Genomic DNA, 23300 nt, shown 5'->3' on the forward strand with positions numbered 1-23300 from the left:
CTAAGGAGGGAGTTCCAGGATTTTGACCCAGCGACAGTGAAGGAACAGCGATATATTTCCAAGTCAGGATGGTGTGTGGTTTGGAGGGGGACTTGCAGGTGGTGGTGTTCCTATGTGTCTGCTGCCCTTGGCCTGAGCTTTCATGATGGCGACGGCTCAGTAGAACACATCCCCGCCGACTCCAGCAGGCCCGAGGCCATCCCTCACTCTAACGAGCATTGATTGGCAGAAGGCGGGACTTCTGCCTGGCACTGGGAGGAAGTCCCACCTTGGAGAGCTGCTGGCCAATCAGATTGGCTGACAGTTCTCCAGTCCCTCCAGGAACAGTGCTGAAATGGCCAGAGGAGTATTGCGGGGTGCGGCCAGGATCTAAGAGCCAGGAATCGGAGGTGTGGTTAGCGGCTGGGATTCCAGGACTGGGAGGGTATTGCAAAGAGGGTGATTGGGGTCTTGGGGAGAGGCTGGGGGACAGGGTGGGGGAAGGGGAGGTCACCGGGCCTTAAGGGCAGGGGACCCCCAGTCAGAAGGGGGCTTCTAATGGAGGCGCCCACCCTCTCCCCTCCCCCCACCACTTTCCCACCCAAGATCGCTCTGCGTTTTTGGGTTTGGCCCCCACCCAACCCCCGATCTGTCTACTGCCCGTCAGCCTAAACATGGAGGCTAGGAAGGAAAGGCCACTTAAGGGCCTTTATTGAGGAAAGGCCATCTGAGGCCCTGCCTGTCCCAGCATAAATTTGTGACTAGGTGGGGATGGGCGGGATCCAGGAGGGAATCCCTGTCCATCCAATTTTACACTTCCTGCTGATCCCAGCCTCAGAACCTACTGGGGGGGGAAAAGAGAGAAAGGGGATAGGGGTGCTGGGGAGCATAAAATTTTGGCCCTTGTTCTTCTAGATGGTAACGGTTGCAGGTTTGGAAGGTGCTTTCGAAGGAGCCTTGGTGATTTCCTGCTGCGCAACTTGTGGATGGTACACACTGCTCCAAATATGTGTCGGTGTTGGAGGGATTGAATGTTTATTTATGGTGGGCGAGATGCCAATCAAATAGCTGCTTTGTCCTGAATATAGAAACAGCGGTAGAGAAACAAAAAAAGACATTGCTAGTGTTTTTGAATGATGGAGTGAAGCAAGTATAAATATCTAAATGGGGAAAACAGATATCCAGTGCCTGTTCAGACTTCCAGAGAACTTGGATAGGGATGGCTGTGAAAGTATTGATGCACCAGTCTTACTCGGGGACCTCTCCACTCTGCACACCAACAGCCATCAGGATACAGGATCTTCCACAAATGTCAATGTGACCCAAATATTTCCCCACACACTCATACAGACAGACAGAGACACACGCATACACAGGCAGACACACAGATGAACTTGGAATAATGTCTTTATTGCATATTCTTAAATACAGATGAGCATCCATCTTTTTAAAAACTGGAAAAATTTCTTGAAAAATTCCTTGAAATCCATTTGCTCCTAAATAGATTGTTTGTCACAAATTTGGATTGTTGAAGAGTCAAAAAATTCACAGATGCAAAGATGTAAACAATGTATGAGACAAGCTGCAGTACAATTATCTGCAAATTCCAATACATGCTGGAACACTGATTAGGAACATGATTATGTCAGTACATAGAAAGTCTAATCAATCAGTAACCTGCTACTCATTTTATTAAAGTCAATGTAATCATACACTGGTGTTGTAGATTTATTCCTAAAACTTGCATAATGTAGCAATAATTAGCACGCATACATGATTGAGTGATGCACTTCAGTCATTGGTTTTTTGCAGACGTTTCCCTGCAAATTGAACCCAAAACTGATTCCTGTGTACTGGATTCACCAAACTAACTCAAGTCTAAATGAATTCTTTGCTGGTAGTTTTGGGGCATATTAAAAATTGACCGTCTTCATCATCAATGAGAGGAGGTCAGTAAGTTTGGAAAACAAAGGCAGAGGTGTTTTAACAGCAGGTACAACAAATGAGTCACCTTCTTCATGCAAAAGAGTGCATTGCATTTCTTAACATGTCAACTAAAACAAAGAAGAAATTACAGCCAGAATGTGCTTGTCCTAAGTTTTGAACTAATCAATTATCTTGCACCTATTTTTGACTGAAAACAGATTTATAGCTTTTAAGAATCAATTAACAAAATACTCTTTGTCTATGAACAGCACATCATTCATCAATGGAGCATTTTGAAGAGACATTCTAGAGAAGCAGCCAACCAAGGTAATTAGTGTCAATCTACCATGATAGCTAAATAGAAAGTCGACACACTATCCAAGCAAAGGTCCCAAACAGCTTCACGGCTAAAGCATGAATCTTGAATGGACAGATAGTAAAAGATATGGACAACTGGGAGGAAAAAAAACAATCCTGCTGCAAATGGCATGACAGAGCATTTCAAAAATCAAAATTTTACAGTGCAGAACACATTTAATAATAACACTTCAAAAGAAATTAACTGTGTTTCAAGAATAAGTAATTGCACATTTAGCAACTAGCTCTCCTCAGAAAGTGGGGAGAAAAACATCCAAGTTACTACAACATACAATTGCTGCTCCTTGTCATAGTAGTCTTGCACTTAAAAGCGTGTGAGTGGTTGATGATATTACAATGGAGACCCTGAATTGTCAGACCTGAATTTATTTTGCTGTAAATGAGGAGTGTTCTCCATTTTCTGGAGATAATCCCTTGCATTAGTCAGTTTTATTTGGTGCATAGAATCCTGCATTCATTCTGGTGACAGCTGGTCCCAAAATAAAATCATCTGGCAGATACTCTTTGGCAGAATAATTGATATTCTACAATAACAGTCAAACAAGGTGCAATCGTCCCACTGCAAACATTGGTTTAAACATCACTTCCAGTCTAGTGCAATCACACTGCTTCTACTGATGTATGGACATATGAAGAACACAAGGATAGTCAAGGACAGGAAAATTTAGCCCACTGAGGTTTGACCCTCCAGTATCTGACCTCTGCCGGTTAATCAGCCAGGGAACGACATTGAAAATGATGATTCTACCGTTCTCATGGAATCATAGAAAGTTTACGGCACAGAAAGAGGCCACTAGGCCCACTGTGTTTGTGCCATTATTCTCAGAGCTGGCAAGTCTCCCTCAGCTAAATCTATTTCATTATTGTAAACTTGTGTCACACTTTTCTGTCCATTTATACACTACATTTTCCACTGAAATTTAATTTACCATTTGTCTGCTGGAATGGTATTACAGATTTAAATCCTTCCATCGATTAAGATTTAAACCATTAATTTAAACCCTCTCTCTTTACTGTTCATTATTTTGTCTAATGGACTAACAGTATAATTTGTTTCAGCATTTTCCAAACTTTGGAAAATAAAGTGAATGGTCCACGCAGTTATAGCTCAGTGTATTTTCTGAACATCCAAATAGACGATACCATGGAGGACTCCATTCTAAATGCATATAAATAAAACTTCAGGCTCACACTTTGGTATAGATGTAAAACAGTCAAGGATATCATCTGCTGCTGCTGCCAGTCTACAAAGAAATTACCTACTAACTGACCAGAATGTGGCAATTTGTAGCCAATTCACCTTGTGACCTTAAGGGAATCACAACATTGTCTTTGCTGCAGAAGTATTCATGTTAATGCATCATGAATTATGTTCCCGTTGTTGTAAAACGGAGCTGCCCTCGGACTCACTGTGAGCAATGTCACAGAAGATCTGCTGTTCTATTTCTATCAACCTCAGGAGTGGAAGAAATATATTTGACAGGATTCTCCCATTCTGAAATTCATGCTTGCTGCTTCTGATTGACATTATGATCCTTCAGTGATTGCCATTTCCACCAGTTACTAATATTAAGCTAATGGACCTGCAATTGCAGGTTCCGACTTGCTCACCTTTTCAAATACATGCTCCAGGTTTCCTTGGCCACCAATCTTATGGAGCCATACCGATTAACAATAATTCTTTCATAACTATAACTAGTGCCCAACATTTATTTCCCTTGCCCTCTCCAGCCATATTGAATATAAGCCACGGAGCCCAAGGAACCCTGTCAGTCAGTCATCTGTTCCTTCAACCCTTTGGGTAGTTCCGTCACACTGAGTTTGAAATAAGCTAGGATATTTGGTGTACTATAAAAATTGGAAACCAATTTGTTTCTTCATTGAATGCTTCCAAACATAAAATGTTTTCCTCCCCAATAAAAATTTAAGGTAATTATTGAAATAAAATTCACATCAGGGAAAGAATCCAAGGCAGGTCATGGCCATGCTTTTTACAGTCGAACAGAAAGGACAGTAACGACTCTGCAGGATATATGACCTCATGCAGCCATTTGGGCCAAGGTTGTAGACTGCAGTTGTACTGTATGTTGGTGCTGGTGTCAAGCTGGTGTTTTTGGAGCTGTACATTCGTGGTAAAATCATTGGTATAAAATCATGAGGTTGGTGTGAGCAAGAATATTGCCGATAAGTGGTCTGTGTTGCTCCACACCACTTGTGTGCTTTAATGTATTTTGACAACTTAACAGTTAAATTTCTTCATCACCAGCAGGTCAACAAAATACAATCTATGCTTTCACCACAAAGATAGTGGGCGTTTCAACAGCATGTAAAACAAACCTTAAGGTTTAACTAAAATGATCTTTAAGGTTTCGGGCTATCTTGGAATGAAGTAGAGGTGAAGGTGGATAACATGGAAGAGGTGAAAGGTCCAAGTCACAAATAGGATACAGGTGAGAAAATGGCAGTTTAAAAATAAGGGATCTCCCATTTCAGACAGAGACAAGGAGGGATTTCTTCTCTCAGATGGTCATTATTCCTTGGAATTCTCTTCCCCAGAGAGCAATGGAGGCTGGCTCATTTAACACATTCAAGGCTGAGTTTTTGATCTACAAGGGATTCAAGGGACATGGGAGGAGGGTTGGTAGGAATTAAGGCTACAATCAGATCAGCCAAACTTTTATTGGCTGGCGGAGCAGGCTTGAAGGGCCAAATGGCCTACTCCTGCACCTATTTCTTATGATCTTATAAAGTGTTTTGAATATTTCTTTAATACACTTCCCTTAAGTTAGGCCCCCCACAGCAGCCAAGCAGTGGAGGGAGGGGAACTCTGCACAGAGTTGGGTGGCCAAGACAGACAGTTTAGTTGCCCATCTTTAGAGTTTTAAAAATTGGTATAGCATTCAGGGTTTAAGTCTGCAAGTATTTGGACGTTGAGCTGCTTTTCAGACTAATTGGAACGCAGGTCACATCAGCTAAGCACAGGTTATTTAGCATTGCAAAGAGTAAAAGAAATGAGAGGAATTAGCATATGCATTGAGCATCCTTTTGCAATTATAAGCAAGGTTTTACCATTGTCCAAAACAAGAGCTGCAGAAATGAAAAAAAGAACAGGAATAAACTACAGTGACTTGTGAGCAATTATATGGAGCTCTGGAGAAGAGTCATACGGATTGGAAATGTTAACTGTGTTTCTCTCTCCACAGATGCTGTCGGACCTGCTGAGCCTTTCCAGCATTGTCTGTTAACAAGATACAAAGTTAACTTACAAATGACAAAGGTTCTGTGATGGGACCCGCTGGCTTAACTTGACTGAAACATCCAGATAAATAGCTCTGTGAGCTCATGATTCCACAACGCCTTAACATTTAAGATCAGGCCAGCTAAAACATTATGGACTAAGTTTGTTGAAAATGTATGCTATGGACAAAATGCCCATACTTTGCCATATACCTTGGAGAGAACGATATTGAAACTCCTATTCTCTAATCACAGATGCAATATGTTAGATACAAATTTAGGTTGCAGGGTTTCATTGATATACAACTTAAATTTAAGACCTGTATAAAATCAAAGAGATATTGGAGAACGAATGCTTCTTACTGAAGCAAAGCTTCAGTGTATTGAAGAAAGCTGTGAGATCCGTTCCAACCTTTCACATATTATTACAGAGAACATCTTACATTGATGTAGAGAGATTTCCTATGGGGCACGTTTGGAGAAAAACATGAATTCTGATTCTGACTTTCCCTTAGTAGTATGTGATCCAAATCGGGCAATCTCATGTGTTTCAGTCACAGAACATGCTCAGAGGAAACACTGTTTTATCATTAGTGCCTTAGCAGCAGGGAGTGCTGTTTAAAAGTCAGCATGCCTCCCTTGTTACAATACTATGGATGTAATTGCAAGACTGGATCAATCCCAGTTTTGCTAAATACGTCGTGTATATGCTGAGCAGTAATTCAGTTGGGCAAACAGACATGTGTCCCACCCCAATCCAACTTTTTGTGCTTTCAATATAATTATTCGTTGCTTGACCTTTTTTCCCCCCTAAATGTGTAAAATTCTATGGTTAACATGTTTTTCACTTACTGGCTTTCTACACAAGGTCAGTTCCAATTATCACCATTTTTTTTTTAATCTTTGTATCCTTTCCCTGCTCAAATGTTCTTTGTACAGTTATGGGTCACAGAATAACTGTTGGTTATTTTTAATATTCCAGATTAGAGAACTGTCAGCACATTTTATGCTCTATTCACAGGCAAAAATATTGGACAGGTCTCTCACCTAACTTAAAATTCTAAAATAAACCTCAAAAGTTTTCTATAAAACTGATTTTTGAAATGTATAGCAAATTCCTTTCGGCTCTGGGAGCTTAATCTTCACTTCACAGAAACAGCATTGCAAAATTAAATGAGGTAGTCCATAAACTGAGTATTCTGTAAGGAGTATTCTACAATGGAGTGAGCCATTGGAAGCGTTAGATCGATAAATTCACGACAAGGTAAGACCTGTAAGACCAAAATATATCATCCACTCACTAAAAAGCAGCGAAAGGGGTGGGGCAGGGAGAGGAGTGAAGAGAGATGCAGTGCTTTCCCTCAACCATAGCAATCCTGACCTAACTTGCTGTAAAGAGCAATTGTTCATTCTGTGCTTATTCTGAACAAGTAAATGACTCAAGAAAGTTACACGATATAGTGAACTAAAATACAGAGCAAGTCGATCAAACCCAACTTCACTGTACACAGCTCTCAGCACTCCCAGCAGTGGCTTATGACCTGCACATTCCACTCCATAAGGTACTCCACAATGCCCCAGTCAGAATTGCTATACTGCATGGAATGATGTGGGCTGCCAGGTATAGCAGCCATCATCACATAAACTTGTGTCCTCGAATAGGCCTCCTCCCTCAGTGCCCATGATACAGAGGCTTATTTCATAATACTAATACGTGGACTTTTAAAAGCTGTACATAAACCAAAAACAAATACTGTCAAATCAAGATGAATGGCAGTAAACTGTGTACACTACAAGAGAATTTTAACTATGTAAAATACCATGATACAGCACAGGCATGGCCTGTGGTATCTGCTGGGGTAAGCTGCCCTGTGCAGCTTGGTGATTTCCATTCCACAACACCCATAGGATATTCCATAAAATATCTGCACTCCTCCAGTTCTAGTCTCGAGCATAACCAATTTTAATTGTTCCACGATTTGCGACCATACCTTCAGCTCTCTGCCTCTCTAATCTCGCTTTCCCCCTTTATGAGGCTCTTTCAAAGCTGCCTCTTTGATCAAGCTTCTGATCAGCTGCTGTAACAACTCTTTTTGTGGCTTGCTGCCAACACTCCTGTACAGCACCTTGGGATGTTTTATCATGTTAAAAGCACTTTTAACAACAACTACAATGACTTTTATTTATATAGTCCATTATCTATTACCTATATTAGATGCAATGACCATCGGTGCTGTGACAGGGTGGGTTCTGAAGATTATGGCCTGAATTTTTCGGATGATGGAGTCCCCCTTCCCACCATCCGAAGAGTCGGCGGGGAACACAGTGCCAATTAGCTGCAAGTGGGACTTCTGCCACCCACCCACCCCCTAAACTCAGGAGGAAGTCCCGCCTTAGAGAGTTATTGGCCAATCTGAGGGAGGTACATTGCCCAGGGGACCTTAAAACAGCAGGAGGGGTGAAGCGTGGGTGGGGGGGGGTGGTTGTCTGCAGTCAGAAGGGAACTTCTGATGGAGGCACAACCACCCCCGCCACCCCCTTCTCGCCCGAGATCTACAGATCTGGGCCCATTATTTTTTGGGTTTCCCTCATGCCAGGTCAATCCTCCCACCAGCCTAAAAATTGAGGCTGGGTGGGAAACAGTCCTTGGCCACTTAAGGGCCTCAACTGGGGCAAGGGTGGGCTTCCTGTCCAAGGCATTGCGCATTCCAGCATAAAATCACGCCGTGGTCTGGGCGGGCGGGAATCCCACCCCTTCAATTTCACTCTCCGTCACCGCCTTAAAGCCCAGTGGCGGGCGAGCTTGGCATTGTGGCCGATGGATTTATATTGGGCAATAGAGCTAAATCAAGAATTTTCGCTAATCCCAAGGATACTGGGAATAAAGAAATGCTTCTGAGGTTCTGTATATTTCAATTGGCTTTCCTGTGTAATATTTAGCATTCTAAATACGTGGAACTTAACCTTCAGAGGTATTACACATGACAGCAATGTTTTATTTTGATAACTTTAAGAAACTGTTTCCAAATAAAATTAGCTCCTCGAGTGCAGAGAGGATAGATTGAAATATCCTTTCGGTCAGTGGAAATTGTGGTTGCTGCAACTACTTTTGGTATTTCTGAAGGAAGCTACATGCTTTACTGGATCAGATGTGCTATTATTACAACTCAAGCTTGGGTTATAGAGTTACATCTAATTTCAGAGAGATAAACTAAAATTAATTAGTATAATAAATGGCTTCACGTACAAGAAATGCAGCATGATATAAAGACCTTCTCTGGGTTGACTCCCAATTTGTTTCTCGTTTGATTTTTTTCTTCATTTTTCCCCTCGGGAATTCTTAGCTGCTGAGTTTCATGGCGACAGAGAAAAAAAAAACACACACAATCACTTATAAAATAGATTCATTTGTAAGATCTGAACTGTCATCAAGTCTGTGCCGTGGAATTTGATATTAAATACTGGATGCATATTCTTTCTGTGGCTCCCCACTGCCGGGCATGAGGGTGTTCTTGGAATCGTGATCCAGTATCTTGGTTGCCGTTTCTCCTTCTGACGCTTTCAGCTTTTTCTGTCGCTTGAGTTTCCTGTACTGGATCCAAGGGATCGTGCAGAGGACTGCTCCTCCTATCATGGGTGGCACACCTGCAAGGTAGAAGGCGAGATTGTACGTCCCCAGAGAGTCACGCAGTAAACCTGGGAAAGGAAAAGAGCGGTGTGAGTCACCATGTTTACAAGAACCACCAGGATTATTACGCATGAGGGAAGCCATTCAGCCCATCTAGATTCATTCGTCCATCCAGTGAGATCCTGAAGACTATACACTAAAACCTCCAACTGCTTCTTTAATGATTCCAGGGATTTCTCCTAGGCCACTTTTCCTAGAAGTCTATCAGCTCCAGCACACTCCAACACCGCCCCCACCCCACTCCCGCCACTCCCCTTAAAACTTAGGGCACCACAAAACGAATTTGCCATCAGGGCATCAGAACAAAGGTCAAGTCAGCTGAGAAACAGTCTCAATTTTCATGTGCTCCAAGTTCGAAGATTTTACTCAGTACAGATTGTTAAATTAAATTAAATTAAAAGCTCTCATATTCTGGTAACTAATCAATACTGTAACTATAGCTTCCCCAGTTTGGCAGCCAAAAGACAAATATTTGAAAAAAATAAAAACTTTGACATGGGGAAGGGAGAAGAGGGATGGGGGCTGGGCAGTGAAACAAAATGGACTGCACTTTCAGAAAGGCAGCACAGGCGCCCTCAGCTAAATGATCTCCTTTGGCTGTAACTTTTATGATCCCTGTGAAGGAAAGATCCCGTGTCATTGCTTCAGGATATTTTAGCAGGAAAAATAATTAAGCTTCTGAATTTAAAGTGACTTGTTCAATTCATAGCTGTAAGCGTACTTAACGGCCCAGATCTTCCAGTCAGTGGCAGAGAACAGGAGAGCACATCGCTTACTCGGTTCAAAACTATCCACTTACCTTCTGATACTGGAGCCTCTGGACCTTCTGATGGGCATTGACAAAACACAACTGAAGCAAAGTCACAGCCCCCTTTATCGTCATGAACTGAAGACACGTCCCTTGAGGTGTTTTTAGTTCATTGACTTGCAGTATTTTTAAATGTTCATCAACCTCCGACAGCTGACCACAAGCCCCCGCCCCCTCCCCACCACTCCCACCCCCACCGCCCCCCACCGCACCCAATACAATGAGTTGGCTCACTACCCTGAGAATGTTCACCCTCCCTCACATAAATGACGACTAACATCTCAGGAATAGGAAATACAAACAGAAAAGGCTGGAAAAACTCGGCAGGTCGGGGAACGTCGATGGGGAGAGAAACAGAGTTAGTATTTAGTCATTTGCTAGCACACCACTTGAGTATTGCTGAAACAAGAGACACGTCGAAGGTTGCAAAGCGTCCTGAAGAGTGCAGGATGAAAAGCTTCGACAGGTCCCTTTTTTCAGCAATACTAGAGTTAACATTCCAAGACAAAGAAGACTCTTATGAAGAGGGCTCTTCATATCCATCAGTGGAACAGCCACTGGGCTTCACATTACCAGCCCTAATTTGTCTGCCTAATGCTTGTATTTCGCAGCAATTCACTGCACTCAAGGGCCTGAATTTTTCAGGCAGTGGGCGGGCTCGGCGGGAGCTGTCATAGAGCCGATCGCCGCCCACAATCGGCTCTGCGCCGCCATTTTACACGGGCAGGCCAATTAAGGCCTGTGCAGTGTAACACGCGAGCGCTACCTGTGTGGGCAGGGGGAGGGGGGGTTGGTGGGAGAGTCGGGGCCAGTGTGAAAGAGCACTTCAACCTCCCCAAGGCACAGAGCTGCCGCAGGGGGATTGAATCAATGTTCAAGAAATTAAATGAAAGGTTTAAAAATGTATTTAAACATGTCACCTCATGTAACTGTGTCACATGAGATGGGACGTGTTTTCATATTTATGAAAATTTTTTCATTTATTTAATAGAAGGTTTAGGAAACCTCATCCCGCTCGTGGGTGAGGTATCCTTAAAAAAAAATCGTGACGGCCGCTTGGGGTTTTCACCTGCCCGCCAACCTCAAGGCTGTTCGGGCAGCATTAACGATCACAATAGTTACTTTGTTAATGGCCTTAATAGGGTGTTTACATTTCAGCGGGCGGCAGCCAACTCCAGCACATGCCTGCCGAACAAAATATCGCAATGGCGATGGCGTCGGGACACACGCCTGATGTCATCGCGTGTCCTTTTACGCGTTGACGTGTCGGGCCCGCCCGGGCAAAAATCTTGCCCGAAGTGTTTGGCGATATTACAGACAAATATTTACCTGATGAAAGACTTTCAGTTTAACTGAAAATCGAGCAAACTGATAGTAAAATATGACAAAGGAAACCATAAAACCGTGAGAAAAGACCTGCAGTTAAGAAAACATATCAGGCTGAATTTTATGGGGGAGCATATTGCTCGCACCACACCACCACCCCTCCCCCACCTCATTAAAAAAGTCGGTTGCAAACTGACCGGCTTTAAGGGCCACCCTACAGCAATGATACGCTGCAAGTGGACTTAACGAGCAGAGAGAGTGGGACTTCCGTTCTCCAGTCTGGTTGGCCAGCAGCTCTTGCAGGCCCAGCAGCATTGGAAGCCAGCCGGGCGCTGCTGGGACTGAAAGGAGGTCCACATAGATTGAAGGTGGACACCGGACCCAGACTTTTTAGGCAGGATTGGGCCAAATAGAGAGGGTGGCGAGGATTTGGGCTTTGGAGGCCAGGCAGGGAGGTTCGGGGTGGGGGTAGGACAAATGAGGCTTGGGTTGATATATGGAGTACAGAAGTGGTTGAACCATCTTGAACCATTGGGGCAATTATTCCTCATCACCGCACACAGATCCCACAAGTTCTGATTTTATTCTCTATGAGCACCCACCAGAAACTAGCAGGATCCTTCTTTACACATGCTGTCGTCATCAGGGCCTGAGTTTCCCCAGCAGGGAAACCATTGTAGCTTTGCCTCCAGGCCAATCTAACAGGAAGACAAACATAGGCCAAAACTGGACAGTCCTTGTGGAGCTTTCAGCTGCATTAGGGTAATTCAGGGCTCCCTTGCTCTGGGCTTCTCCCCTGTTGTCTCGCTGAACATGAGGCCTTAGCGTCTTCCCCAACCCCCTCCAATGACAACACAATGCTGGGGACCATTTCTTCAGAGGCTGCTGCCCAACAGCGTGCTCCTGCCCACTGACCAGCTAACTCCTCGCCACTGGCTTTGGACAGGAGGCTGACGGAAGGAACACTGAAATCCCTGGGCCTCGTGCAGAGATCACGGTGGTTTGCCTACCGTTTTGGCCACTGGCCTGACTGACCTCTGCCCCAAGTTAAGAAAAATGGGGCTACGTTGTTGACTGGTCTGGCATGGCAATGTTTCAAACATGTGGAAGATGGAGGATATGAAAAGGAAAGCAAATTCACAGTAAGGCAAATTGGAGTTAGTGTAGATTTAATGTAACATTTGCCTCCAAAAATATTCGGTGTAATTTATTCCTTTAAACCTTTCCATTTGACGATATTTACCTCAGGATTATTGACGGCATTCCTAACCCCACACACAACAAACCACTGCAGTGCTTCAGTGACATTGTTCTTCACTACAGGAGAAAATCAATGGTATCAGGTTTGCTCGCAATCTCCTTTACTTAACTGATATTAGTCCCCTTACACTTGTCTTTTTGTTGATAAGAGTTATTGACTCCAGACTCTATTTCCTTCTGATTATGTGCTGCTGGCTGTGATTTATAGTCCCACCTCAGATAACCTGCTTCCTCTTTCCACTCCCAGGGCTGTGCTATCATTTTGCCCGGCAGTGCTATCTCTGAAGCTGGGCTTACACTAAAGCAACAACACAATCTGCAGATTCAATTAAGCCGCCCAACAGCACAAACAGCATGCCAGGCACCAGAGTAGCAACAAATGTTGATCTGACTGGAACAGGGATATCTCCCAACCTGGTGCTGGCGGTTAGTTTGGTAAACGTTATGTAATCAATTCTTCTGTGGTGAGAAAGGGAACGATGGGGCAACTGAAAGCTCCCAAAGGTAACAAAGCAAGTGAACAAGGGGTAGCAAATGTAAATTGAACAAATTATTTTTTTCTGCGTTCGCGGAGGGTACAATGAATTTCCAGAGTAGACGAGGTATTAAAACAAAATAAAAATTGCCAATAAAATGGACACCTGAGCCTTAAATTAAAGCTAGAGGCCAGAGAAAGAGCGTGATGGGCAGGCCTGCTGTTTGTCCCCATTGGTGGCATAAGGCCCAGGGCATTTTAAACCCTGCCCGCCCTCAACCCGAGCCTCATGACAAAATCCTTGGGATGACCGCCGCCCAAACCCAGCTGGGAAGATGGAGGGCACCCCAGGAGATGGCTCACCCCACCCAGTCAGGCAAGTACACCACAAAGGAAGCCAAACGGTCCAACAGGGATCACAACTGGGGGAAGGTCGTGAACTCTGGGCCATCAGATCCAGACCCTTGAACATTCGAGGCTCTTGCCTGCCTGCTTCCTGAAACCCGGGAGTTAAGATTTCGGTGGCAAGAGTGCCCAAGAGGCCGGAGGGGAGGGAGACAGGATTTTAAATTTCCCACACATCTCGTTCTCATCGGGCTCGAGGTAGGATTACAATCCATTCTCAGTGTCATTTTCGGTCTCGACTGCCCCAAGTTGGGGTCGGTAACAATGTTTCAGCAGTTTCCAGGTACAGGCAGCATACAGGGCGGAATCCTCCCAGGTTTGCACTAAGTGCGGTAGCGGGCGGGTAAAACATCATGCCATATCGCCACAAATCCGCCGAATTAATTGTGCATTCCCGGGATACACGCCGCTTCCACGGCGGGCAGGCTCTGATTCGTCTGCTACACTGTCACCTCCCCGCTTCATCACGCCAGGCACCATATTTAAAGTACAGCTGCACTCAGTGCTTCCAGCCCAGGACTACAGCAAAGAAAACATGGCCCTGAAAGGCAAGAAGGCTGCAATCCTCGAGCACCTACTGGACGCAGCGGAGGCCTGTTGTGATGTCCTCTACCCAGCTCTGGCCACAGGAGGAGCAGTTACATTACCACTCCGGCTTGGGAGGCGGTGGTGGTGGTGGTCATTGCCAATGCTGCATAGAAGGGGTTGGCCATCCAATGCAGATAGAGGATGAATGATCTCATCCGTGCAGCCAGGGTTTGGCAACCATCTCATCAGTCTAACCTCACACACTCAAGCTCATCACACATTCACTGGCATCTCACTCATTGCCAGCTCAAGGCACGTCACCACTCATTCTCATACACACCCTCACGTGTTTATCTGGCCTCATCTCCTCTGGAGACTGCCTCCTCAGCCCTCATTATCTTGAGGCCACTTGCACAGATCAACATGTGTCCCCACACACACCCTGGGATACCCTGCCCCACAGTGCAGCCCTTGTCCTGCAGCCTTCTCCCTTGCCTGAGGCCAGATCCCTTCTCCCCTTTCCCCAAGCAAGCCCTAGCCCTGCAGCCACTGAAAAGCCACATACATAGGCTGATCTGATAGGTAAAGACCTACCCGTAAGCCCCCTAAAAGTGATGTGGTGCTGCTGTAAAGCCTGGCGCTGATGGCTGCGAGTGCTGACTGAAGCAGGGTAAGCAAACAAAATTTGAAGTCCTGGGCGAAGTGCAGCCTGCCAAGCTTTATGGATGCTGTTGTGATACGGACATGGGCGAACGATCCAACAGGGTGGGGGTGGCAGTTGTGGTGTGTCTGGCCTTATAACAATATTACAATAAGGTTCCCGCAGTCCAGCGCCAGGGAGCGTGGCCCACCATGGGTAGGTGGAGTGGACGATTGCCATATTGTCCACACACGCCACTGAACACGCCCGACACCAGCGGGCACAGAAAATCCTGACCAAAGTTTTCCCTCATGTCATCTCTGGTCCTTTTGCTCAGCACTTTAAACCTACACCCTCTGGTTGTTCACCCTTCAGCCATCAGAAAGTTTCTCTTGATTTACTCTATCAAAATCTCTTCATGATTTTAAATACCTCTAAGCGCCCTCCTCTTAGTCTTTGCTGCTCTAAGGAGAGCAACTCGAGCTTCTCCAATTTAGCCAATAATCTGTAGTGTCTTAAACATAAACAGAGGCTAGGAAGGGTTCAAGGGTATGAAGACAGAATTGGCCAAAGTGGAACGGAAAAATAGGTTAAAAGCCGAGATGGTAAGAGAAGCAGCTGCAGACATTTAAGGAGATATTTCAAAACTCACAAAGATATATTCCATTGAGAAAGAAAGGTGCTACATGAAGGATGCACTATCCGTGGCTAAATTATGAAGTTAAGGGTGCCATCAATTGGAAAAAGATGCACAATGCTGCACAGAAGACTGGGAAAATTTCAGAAACCAGCAAAAGATGATAAACAGGGAGAAATTGGAGTGCAAGGGAAAACTAGCAAGAGGTATAAAAACTGACAGTTAAAACTTCTAGGAGTGTTTTAAAAGGAAAGAAGAGTAGCTAAAGTAAGTGTTGGTCATTTAGAGGGTGAGACTGGGAATTAATAATGGAAAATAAGGAAATGGCAGAGACTTTGAACAAGTATTTTGTTTCTGTCTTCACAGTAAAAGACGCAGAAACCATTCCAAGAATAGTAGAAAATTAAGAAGCAAAAGGGAGGGAGGAATTTAACACACTCGCGATCACTAGAGGATAAAGTACTAGGGAAACTAATGGGATGAAAGCTGAGAAGTCCCCTGGACTTGATGGGCTGCATCCTAGGGTCTTAAAGGAAATAGCTACAGTGATAGTGGATGCATTGGTTCCAAACTTCCCTAGATTCTGAAAAGGTCCTAGCAGACCGAAAAGCCACAAATGTAACATTACTATTCAAGAAAGGAGGAAGACAGCAAGCAGGAAACAATAGGCCAGGTAGGTTAACAAATCTGTCATTGGGAAAATACTAGAATCCATTATTATGGGGATAATAGTAGGACACTTAGAAAATCCATCAGAGTCATCATGGTTTTGTGAAAGTGTCTGAAAAATTTATTAGAGTTCTCTGAGGATGTAGTAAGCAGGATGGATAAAGAAGGACCAGTAGATGTAGGGTATTTGGATTTCCAAAAGATATTCATTAAGGTGCTACATAAAAGATTACTGCACACAAGCTAATGATGTTGGGGATGGTACATCAGCATGGATGTTCAAATCAGCCACTGAGTTCAAGTCAGATTTCAAACAGGCAATCGATAGGAACCAATATTATTAAAGTTGTTTCTAGATCAGAACTGTAAGGATTCAGTTGTGTTGAAATTCCTAGGAGAAGCTTATGGAAAGATTGAGTAACTAACAAGAAATAAGAGTTGGGATAAATGGGTCCTTTTGAGGCTGGCGAATTGTAACAGGAGGAATGCTGCTGGGATCAATGCTGGAGTCTCAGCTATTTACAATCTTTATTAATGACTTGGATGAAGGGGCAGACTGTATTGTAGCCAAATTTGGTGATACAAAGAGAGAGGTAGGAAAGCAAATTGTGAGGAGGGTACAAAGAGTTTGCAAAGGGATATTGATATATTAAGTAAGTGGGGGAAAATTGGCAGATGGAGAATAAATGTGGGAAAATGGAAGGCTGTCCACTTTGGCAGGAAGAATAGAAAAGCAGAATATTATTTAAATTGAGAGAGATTGTAGAATGTTACAGTTCAGATGGATCTAGTGTCTTTATACATGAAATCACAAAAAGTTAGCATGCAGGTACAGCAAGTCATTAGGAAGGCAAATGGAATACTGGCTTTTACTGTAAGGGGGATAGAGGAGTATCAAAGTAAGGAAGTCTTGCTACAGCTGTAAAGGGCATTGGTGAGACCACACCTGGAGTACTGTTTGGTCTCCTTATGTAAGGAGGGATATATTTGCATTGGAAACAGTTCAGAGAAGCTTCATTAGGCTGATTCCTGAGCTGAAGGAGCTGCCTTATGAGTTAAGCTTGAGTAGGTTGGGCCTATATTCATTGGAGTTTAGACGAATGAGAGGTGATCTTATTGAAACATAAGATTCTGAGGGGACTTTATAGGCGCTGAGAGGAGAGGGCAAAATTTAAAAATATGGGGTCTCCCATTTAAGATGGAGATGAGGAGGAATTTTTTCTCAAAGGGTCGTTAGCTTTTGGAATTCTCTTCCCCAGCAGGCAGTGGAGGTTGGGTCATTGAATATATTCAAGGCTGAGTTAGACACATTTTTGATTGACAAGGAAGTTAAGGATTATGGGGAACAGCAGAAATGAAGAGTTAAGGCCACAATCAGATTAGCCATGATCTTACTGAATGATGGAGCAGGCTCAGTGGGCCAAATGGCCTACTCCTGCTCTTATTTCTTATGGCCTTATGATACTCATCCCTGGAACCATAGTAAATCTCATGCGCTTTTTTCAAAGCTTTCAGGTCCTTCTTAAAGTGTGGTGCTTAGTTTGGTCTGCATTTGAGAGCTAGTAAGAGAGTGAGTTTTAAGAGTTAATTGTCATTAAAAACCCATCTGGTTCACTAATGTCCTTTAGGGAAGGAAATCTGCTGTCCTTACCTGGTCTGGCCTATATGTGACTCCAGAACCACAGCAATGTGGTTGACTCTTAAAATGCCCTCTGAAATGGCCTAGCAAGCCACTCAATTCTCAGGAGCAATTACAGATGGGCAATAAATGCTGGTCTAGCCGACGACACCCATATCCCATGAACGAGTAAAAAGAAAATTTCTATCTAAAAATCTACTTTTTTCTTTAATTTAGCAATTAATTAAAAATTACTGCTTAAGTTAAGAGAAGTTAAATTTTATTCTAGCCTTGAAACAGAGGAATACAGAGGAATATCAGAGCAGCTGCAGCTAGTTAATAGGTAGCTAGCTTAAACTGGTTTTCAGAAGCTTGAATCAGTTTTTCAAGAGCATAAAAAGAGGCCTTCCTCAGTCCTGCAGAATAATGTCAAAAAGACAAATTTAAAGGCAGACTACTCGAACATATGCAGCTTTTGCAACAAGGTAGATGATTTAAAGGCACAAATAGAGATAAATGGGTATGATCTAATTGCCATTACAGAAATATGGCTGCAGGGAGACCAAGACTGGGAACTGAATATTCAAGGATATTCAACATTTAGGAAGGACAAGCAAAAAAATGACAAAGGAGGTGGAGTTGCGCTGATAATAAGGGATAGGATCAGTACATTAGTAAGGACGGATCTCAGATCAGAGGAACAAAATGTGGAATCTGTCTGGGTGGAGCTAAGAAGCTGCAAGGTGCAGCAAGAGTTGTTTATAGGCCACCAAACAGTAGTGGTAATGTGGGGTTATTAATCAGGAGATGAGAGATGCATGTAGCATGAGCAATACAGTAATGATGGGTGACTTCAGCCTGCATATAGACTGAGTAAACCTAATGAGCACTAATGCTGTGGAGGGCGAGTTTCTGGAGTGTGTTAGGGATGGTTTTCTAAAGCAGTATGTTGAGGAACCAATTAGAGAACAGGCTATTTTAGATCTAGTGTTACGTAACAAAAAAGGGCTAGTTAATATCTCGTTGTAGAAGAACCTTTGGGGATGAGTGATGATAATCTGATAGAATTTTACTTTACGTTTGAAAGTGAGGTAGTTCAATTTGAAGCCAGGGTCTTAAATTTGAACAAAGGAAATTATGAGGTACGAGGGGCAAATTGGCTGAGGTGGATTGGGAAATTACATTAACAGCTATCCATTGCCTATGTACCTTTTAAAGAATTATCACAGTTTACAGCAACTGTACATTCCTTCAAGGCACAAAACCCCCCAAAACAGTCTGTCAGTCGTGACCAAAGGAAGTTAAGGATTGTATAAGATTAAAAGAAAAGGCCTATAAAGTTGCCAGCGGTAGTAGTAAACCTGAGGATTGGAGGTTTTTAAGAATACATCAAAGGAGGGTCAAGAAACTGAAAAAGAAAAGGAGAATAGAATATGAATACAATCTAGCAAAAAACATAAAAACCGACTGTAAAAGCTTCTGTAGGTATGTAAAAAAGAAACATTTGGCTAAGACAAATGTGGGTCCATTACAGGCAGAGTCAGGAGAATTTATAATGGGGAACAGAGAAATGGCAGAGAAGCTAAAGATTACTTTGTATCTTTCTCAGTGAAGACAGGGACAAGAAATCTTTCAGAATTAGAGATCCAAGGGACTACAGAGAACAATGAATTGAAGGAAATCAGTATAAGTAAGAAGGTTGTATTGGAGAAATTAATGGGGCTGAAGGCTGATAAGTCCCCAGGACCTGATATCCTGCATCCCAGAGTGTTGAAAGAGGTAGCTATATAGATAGTGGATGCATTGGTGATCATCTTCATTAATTCCATAGATCCTGGAATGGTTCCCAAAGATTGGGAAGGTAGCAAATGTTGCCCCACTATTTAAGGGAGGGAGGGAGAGAGAAAACAGGGAACTACAGACTACATCAGTAGCAGGGAAAATGCTAGAATCTATTAGAAAGGATGTGATAAATGGACACTAGGATAATCATGATCAGACTGGGCTTAGTCAGCACGGATTTATGAATAGAAATCATGTTTGACAAACCATTCAGTTTTTTTTGAAGATGTTACTAACAGAATTGATAAAGGGGAGTTGGTGCATGTAGTGTACTTTGATTTTCAGAAGGCTTTTGATAAAATCCCCAGGAGGCTGATTAGCAAAATAAAAACACATGGGATAGGAGGTAATATACTGGCATGGATTAAGGATTGGCCAACAGGCAGAAAACAGAGTGGAAATAAACGGGTCATTCTCGCGTTGGCAGGCTGTGACTAGTGGGGTACCGCAAAGATCAGTACTTGGGCCCCAGCTGTTCACAATATATAATATATAATGATTTGGATGTGGGGACCAAATGTAATATTTCCAAGTTCGCGGATGATACAAAGTTAGGCGGGAATGTCTGTTGTGAGGAAGATGTAAAGCGGCTACAGGAGGATTTGGACAGACTTAGTGAGTGGGCAAAAACATGGCAGATGGAATATAATGTGGAAAAATGTGAGGTCATCCACTTTGGTAGAAGGAACAGATGTGCAGAGTATTTCTTAAATGGTAAGAGATCAGAAAGTGTAGATGTACAAAGGGACCTGGGTGTCCTTGTCCATAAGTCACTGAAAGCTAACATGCAGGTGCAGCAGGCAATTCGGAAGGAATGTTAGCCTTTATCGCAAGAGGGTTTGAGTACAGGAGTAGCAAAGTCTAGAATTATATAGAAGCTCGAATAGACCGCACCTGGAGTACCGTGTGCAGTTTTGGTGCCCTTACTTTAGGGAGGATATTATTGTTATGGATGGAGTGCAAGGAAGGTTCATCAGGCTTCTTCCCAGGAGGGCAAGACTGTCCTATAAAGAGAGACAGGGGAAGCTGGGGCTGTATTTTCCAGAGTTTCAAAGAATGAGAGATAATCTCATTGAAACCTACTAAAAGGGATAGACAGGGTAGATGTAAACGTCGTTTCCCCTGGTTGGAGAGTCTAGAACCAGGGGACACAATTCAAAATAAGGGGGAAGCCACTTAAGAGTGAGATGAGGAAAATTTTTTTTTTACTCAGAGGGTCGTGAATCTTTGGAATTTTCTACCCCAGAGGATTGTGGGAGCTCAGTCACTCAGTATGTTTAAAAGGAGAGATTGACAGCTTTCTAAATTCCCATGCGTAAAGGGATATGGAGACAGTGTGGGAAAAAGGCATTGAAGTGAATGGTTAGCCATGATTGTATTGAATGACAAGAGTAGGCTTGACAGGCTGAATGGCTGACTCCCATTCCTATGTTCCTAATTGGGCACGATACTCTAAATAGGGCTGACCTAGTGCAAGACTCACACCGGTTCCCTTGCTGTTTGTGGTAAATGTCTATTATTTAGATTTGAATATAGGGGGGTATGATTAACTTTCCGGTTGATACAAAAAAAACTGTCCACGTGAGGAAGAAATCTGTTGAATGTAGGAAGGGATGGTGGGCAGATAAGGGTCAAATGGAATTTAATCCAGCAAAGTATGGACTAATGCATTTGGGGAGGACAAACAAGGCAAGGAAACACAAAATACAATAGTAGGATTCTGAAAGGTATAGGAGCAGTAGGACATTAGAATGTATCTCTACAGAGGTAGCAGGACAGGTAGGTAAGATGATCAAGAAGGCATAGTGAATACTTTCCTTTATTGGCTGAAGCCTAGAATATAAGAACAGGGAGGTTATGCTATAACTGTATAAATCAGTAATTAGGCTGCATTTAGTATACTGTACATAGTTCTGGTCACCGCATTACAAAATGGATGTGATTACACTAGAGAGAGGGTACAGAAGAGATTCACAAAGACGTGGCCAGGAATGGAGAATTTTGGTTATGAGGAAGGATTGGATAGGCCAGGGTTGTTTTCTTTGGAATGGACCTCAGGATCCATATGCCTCATTTAGAATCACAGGATTGTGACAGTGTAGAAGGAGGCCATTCATCCCATTGTGCCTGCACTGGCTCTCTGAGCATTTTAACTTAGTGCCAATCTCCTGCCTTTTCCTCATAACCCTGCACATTGTTTCTATTTAAATAATCATCTAATGCCCTCCTGAATGCCTCAACTGAACCTGCCTCCACTGCCTTCCAGGCAATGCATTCCAAACCCTAACCACTCATTGTGTGAAAAAGTTTTTTCTCACCTCGCATTTGCCTCTTTTGCAAAACACTTTAAAGCTGTGCCCTCTGGTTCTCGATCAGTTTATGAGCAGGAACAGTTTCTCCCTCTCTACTCTGTCCAGACCCCTCATGATTTTGAAAATTTTATTAGCTGCTTTACTAACCTGTCTTTTCACCTTTAAACATTTGAGAACACACAGCCCTAGGCTTCTGTTTTCTTGAGCCTCCTTTAAAATTATACAAATTCCCTTGTAACCTTCATCAACAAGAGTCCCTCGGGCTGAAGACAACATTAGTATCGCACAGGAGGTTGGAGGACACCGGACATATTTTCTGCATCTCACACTTTGGCAACGAGAATTGGACAACTCAGTGTTGTTCCACCAGCTTTTTGCAACATGGCTCACTCACACTTGCTGGAAGCTTAAAGTTGCCAACAGTGATCAAATGCAATCCTGGAGTTGACATACCCTCACATTCATTACACGTTACATCAGACGACATACCCCGCCCCGTCCCAGCCATTAGTTGGCCAACACATCCATCCTTGTGAAGCACTGCCTTCCAACATCAATTGGAAAGCAAAAAGACTCAATTGGATGATGCTTGACTGTCAGCCAAACAGGCTTTTTTTGGGCCCATTTTTCAATATTTTTATATCTGACAAAGAGAAATGATCGAAGAGAATTTTAAAAAAATCTTTTTCCAAAATAAATCTCTTTTTTTTTGCTGGCCGGCATTTATTGCCCATCCCCAATTGCCCTTGTTCAGGGGGCATTCTGGAGTCACATGTAGGCCAGAGCAGGCAAGGATGGTGGAAATGGCAATGGTTTCGTGGTCATCATCAGACTTTTAACTCAAATTTCACCACCTGCTGTGGTGGGATTTGAAACCAGGTCCCCAGAGCATTACCCTGGGTCTTTGGAATACTCATCCAGTGATAATACCACTGTGCCACCACCTCCCCTGTGCGGTAGCCTAAATGCAGTCCAATTACTGTTTTATACAGTTCTAGCACACAGCAGTGTCCTAGAGATTGATCTTCAATTCTTGGAGACTCCATACCAATCCTGGAGTGTTGGCAACCCTATCGAAGCTCCATGTATTCATATGCAGGGACCTGTCCTCTGCAGGAAAAAGGAACATGTCCGGACTTTTTTTGATCAAACAAAAGGCTGGGGGACAACTGTTTGCTGGTGCATTCGCCATGGCAGTACCTCGCCCAGAGTTGACTTGCCAATCAATCAGCACCCATTTCTCACGCAACATAATTGCTGCTCCTTTGAAGTTTGGCATTCTTGTACCTGTCCTGATGAGTGCAAGATGAAAAGCTTCCACTGCAGGTCTTTTTTTTCCCAGCAATAGACTCTACACTGCAAAACTGATTTAGCACCATAAAGACAAAACGAGACCTGTGAATCATGTATTTTACAACTCTCATTTTTGTCTGCAAATCCCTCCATGGCCTCCCTTTCTCTGTAATCTCAAGCATTACAACCCTGAGATATCCGCACTCCTCTAATTCTAGCTTCTTGAGCATCCCTGATTTTCATAACTCCGCCACTGAAGGCTCTGCCCTGAACTCCAAA

General features: G+C 43.4%; 1 protein-coding gene across 1 annotated transcript in view; it reads right to left on the minus strand.

Annotated features, from left to right (window-relative positions):
• Positions 1 to 1370: 1370 nt before the first annotated feature.
• slc16a10 (solute carrier family 16 member 10) overlaps positions 1371 to 23300 on the minus strand; it is a 133600-nt gene continuing 111670 nt past the window's right edge. Inside the window, exon 6 of the mRNA XM_041187137.1 lies at positions 1371 to 9216. Within this exon, the coding sequence (XP_041043071.1) occupies positions 8975 to 9216 (242 nt within the window). The 3' untranslated portion in view covers positions 1371 to 8974. The remainder of the gene's footprint in view (positions 9217 to 23300) is intronic.

The sequence above is a fragment of the Carcharodon carcharias genome, chromosome 5, assembly GCF_017639515.1.
Source record: "Carcharodon carcharias isolate sCarCar2 chromosome 5, sCarCar2.pri, whole genome shotgun sequence".
Classification (NCBI taxonomy): domain Eukaryota; kingdom Metazoa; phylum Chordata; class Chondrichthyes; order Lamniformes; family Lamnidae; genus Carcharodon; species Carcharodon carcharias.